This window comes from Entamoeba dispar, genomic scaffold, assembly GCF_000209125.1.
Source record: "Entamoeba dispar SAW760 scf_1105229457765 genomic scaffold, whole genome shotgun sequence".
NCBI classification, from domain to species: domain Eukaryota; phylum Evosea; order Mastigamoebida; family Endamoebidae; genus Entamoeba; species Entamoeba dispar.
Window position 1 is genome coordinate 1 of NW_001852856.1, and position 4,045 is coordinate 4,045.

Sequence of the window (4,045 nt, forward strand, 5' to 3'; positions counted from 1 at the left end):
TTGTTATTTCTACTCTAAAACATACCACTTCATCTAATAAATCTTCTTCGTTGAATTTTTCATCAATTACAAAACAATATTTAGGTATTTTTAAGACTCTTACCATTTCATTGCATCAATAAAAACATCAAATCCAATTTCACTGATTAATATGGTATATAATTTGATTGTATGATATATATTCATAAAAACGTTCATTTCTATTTCACTAACTAGTGATGGAATAATAATTAGTGTCAATGATGTGCACTATAAAAACATTTATTTCATATTTTAGTAATTGAGGTTGGTATTGTGATTGATGTTAATTCAAAACAATACTCAAAACATCTGTGTCCAATTGATTTGACTTCTTGTGGTATTATATTTTCATACCCTTCTCTATCCAATTCTGTGTATATTATATATATATATATATATTTCCTAGTTCTTTTTCTTTCAAGTACGTTGAAAAGTTTATTTTATATCAAAATATTTCTTTAAACATTCTTCTATCATTAAATATGTTATTATTTTCATAGTGAATATGAAATGTTTCAATATTAGGAAAGAACTTTCTTAAATAATAATTTAAAGGAATGGATTAAAATGAAACCATTCTATATGCCTTTAAAATCTTTTGACACCCATTTCTAAATTAATAAAATCATTAATGTCATCAAAATACATTGACATTATCATTATTTCATTATATCCTATTCTCATTCTTGATTTATTGTTTTTTATTGTTATTTTCAATTCTTATTTTATTTGAACTTAAAATATTTTTAAGATTTATATTATATTCTCTTCTATTTTTATTAAAAATAAAATTGAATGATATAAAATTAAATAAAAGTGGAAAATATCCATTAAATTTGAGTATTTATTCATTTATTCTTCTTTTTTAATCATTCTATATTTATTATTTATTTTTTCTTACTTGTTTTTCTAATTGAGTTTTAATCTATTACTGTGAATTAATATAATCATCGTTGCATATCAATATGTTACTTAATAATGACTAATTGGCATTAGAAACAAATGAAAGAAATGCTAATGATAATAACATGATAAATAATGAGAGTATTGAATAAATTGGATGTCATTAAATAAATTATTTATATCTTATATGTATTTTCTATCATTGTGTTTATTATTAAACAGCATAAAATTTTAACAGTACGAGTAAGAAATGATGACAACGACAATAAATCAAAAATGAAATGAAAGGGTAGAAAATAAAATGTAGTAATAAAAAACAAATGAAAAGTTAGAAAGAGATATTTTAATAAACAAAAAGAAAAAAAGAATAGAAAGTGATAAGAAGATGAAAGAGAAAGAGAAAATAAATAAGATGAAAGAAATAACAAAACATAATGAATGAAATTAAAGAGATCATTGGAAGACTTCATCAAACAGTTGATGAAGAAACAATCAAAGAACTTCGAATACATATTGAAAGTATTGATATTAAACAAACTGATGAAAATACACTCAAAGAACTTCGACAAGAAGGAAATGAACTATGGAATTTTGTAGTTAGAAAACAGTGTGATATAACTAAACAAAGTGAAATGAGAGAATTAGCATGTTTATTAGTAGAGAAATATCAAGTAGAAAATGACTTTACACTCATTAAAATGATTGGGAAAACAGCGAAATGTAAAGAAGAGAAAGGAGAAATTGAGAAATCAAAGAAGATGTATAGAAAAGCAATTGATAAATACAATGAAACAGAACGAACTATTAACACGAATACACAACAAATAGAAAGAAAAAGATGTGGAAAATATTTATTTACATTAGGAATGATTTCATCATGGAATAATGGAGAAATTGAAACAGCATGGATATATTATCATAAACTCAAAGAGATTATTGAAAGTTTAGATGAAAGTAATGAAGAAATTAAAACAATGATATTTAAGAAAGCAAAAGAATTATTTGAAATAGGAGCATATCAAGGAACAATTGATTGGATGAAAGAATATCTTATGATGAAAGGAAATAAGAAAGAACATAATAGTGAAGCATTTTCAATTATTAGTAGAAGTTATCTTGAACTTGGAATGAATGAAGAAGCAATGAAGACTATTGAGAAAAGTATTGAAGAAGAAAGTAATGAAGAAAATGAGATAATTAGACTTAAATGTATGATTAAAACAAGAGAAGATGATGAAATTATTCAAGTATTCAAAAGAAATATTACAATGGGAAATATTAGTAATGATGGAAAAATAAAAATGTGCGATATTATTGAAGAGAAAGGAATGAGTGAAATAATAATGTTTGGGTATGAAAGTATTATGACAAGCATAATGAGAAAAGAAAACATAGAAACAAGAACATATTACAAAGTCAACAAAAAGTATATTGAATTCTTATTTAAAATGAAAAGAATTAATATGGTAACAGCACAAAATGTTATTGATAATCTAATAGATAGTATCCAAAACAATAAAATTGAAATTATAGAGAAAGAAATTTATTCAATTATATCTATTATATGGGAAAGAGGAATCAATGATTGTTTAAATAAGAATGAACGAACAGGAAAAGAATGGTTTAAGAAAGTAAGAGAGATTATGGAAATTAGTCGATGTAATGATGAAATTGGAGAAATAAATAAAAATATCAGTATTTGTGAATATCAAATGAATAATTATCATGAAGCAATGAAAAGGGCACAAGAAGCAATAGAAAGTGGATGTAATGATCTTCAAGCTGATTTTATTTTATTTTCATCATATATTCATTTACATATGAAAAATGAAGGAAAAGATGTTATTGAGAAAGCAATTAATAAGAATAGTTCAAATCAACATAAAATTGAATTTCTTGAAACATGTTGTACTATTTGTGAAGAAATGAAAGAAAAAGAAATAGAAGATGAATGTTTGAGAAAACTATTTGAATGTCTTCCAGGAGAAAGTATGAAAGGAACAGGAATTATTGTATTTCGACAAATAATGAAGAACAGATGTGAAGTTGATATCATTAAAAGATTCATTAAAATGGTCAAAGAGAATAAAGAAGAAGTCATTGGAGATGAAAAAGCAGAAATAGAATGGTGTTTAGCATATTTAAATAATAGAAGTAAAGAAAGTTATAGTAGAAAATTACATGAAGAATGTTTATATTGTTGTTATTTATATGATATTCTAAGTAAAACTAATAAAGAATATGAAGAAATGTATGAGAATCGAATAATGATTTGTTTATTGGGTGCATCAAGTGGAGTAGAAGGAATAGGAAAAGATGTGATTAATGAAGTAGAAGAAATGAAAGAAGAAGCAAAAAAGTGTCTTGAAGAAATAAGAAGAAAAGGAATTAACACAACAAATTCAATTGAAAAACTTGAAACAACAATAATCACAGTTGAAGTGAAAATATGTATTATCAAAGAAGAAGGAATAGATGAAGCAATTACAAAATTACTTAGAACAGGAACAAATAGTTCAGTACTTGAAATGGTTGGGATGAGTTGTATTGAAAATGGATATAAAACATATGGAATCAAATGTTTAAAGAGTGGTATGTCAATGATATGTAAAAGAAATGAAGTTGATGGAGTTAGATTATCACGAATTATTCGAGAAATAATAAATGAAAGTGAGGATGAAGAAATACTTGATATGATAGATAAAGCAATAACAATGATTAAAAGCACAGATGGAATATACCCGAAAAAAGAAATTGAGTGGTTAATGGGAATTAGTTGGAATAAAGGAAATAAAAGTAGATATAAACAAGATAATAGAAGAGCAAAAGAATGGTATAATAAAGCAATAACATTAAGTGAAAATATAGAAAGAAGAGATGAGATTATAGAAAAGATGAATAAAGAATATCAAATATTCATAAATGAAATAAATAAATGAAGTATTTTTAATAAGTTACAAGGTAAAGAAATAATAAAGATAAAAATGATAAGAAAAACAAATAAACTAAATAAGTGATTTAAAAGAATACAACAAAATAAAATATAATATAAAGCAATTAATTAAGTATTAATAGAACTTGTGTCTATTGTTCCTGCCTCAGCGGAGACTAATCCCGTCAA

General features: G+C 24.0%; 1 protein-coding gene across 1 annotated transcript, besides 7 other annotated features; it reads left to right on the plus strand.

The window, feature by feature from the left end:
* Window positions 1-396: 396 nt before the first annotated feature.
* Window positions 397-422: a sequence feature (AT_rich).
* A 258-nt stretch (window positions 423-680) lies between these two features.
* Window positions 681-798: a microsatellite.
* Window positions 799-837: a sequence feature (AT_rich).
* A 25-nt stretch (window positions 838-862) lies between these two features.
* Window positions 863-951: a microsatellite.
* Window positions 952-1,197: 246 nt separating this feature from the next.
* Window positions 1,198-1,368: a microsatellite.
* On the plus strand, window positions 1,359-3,863 carry EDI_223500 (uncharacterized protein; the record flags this gene model as incomplete). Its single annotated transcript, XM_001733690.1, has 1 exon — window positions 1,359-3,863. The coding sequence occupies one exon, from the start codon at window positions 1,359-1,361 to the stop codon at window positions 3,861-3,863; it is 2,505 nt and encodes an 834-aa protein (XP_001733742.1).
* Window positions 3,814-3,965: a microsatellite.
* Window positions 3,966-3,974: 9 nt separating this feature from the next.
* Window positions 3,975-4,043: a repeat region.
* Window positions 4,044-4,045: the final 2 nt, after the last annotated feature.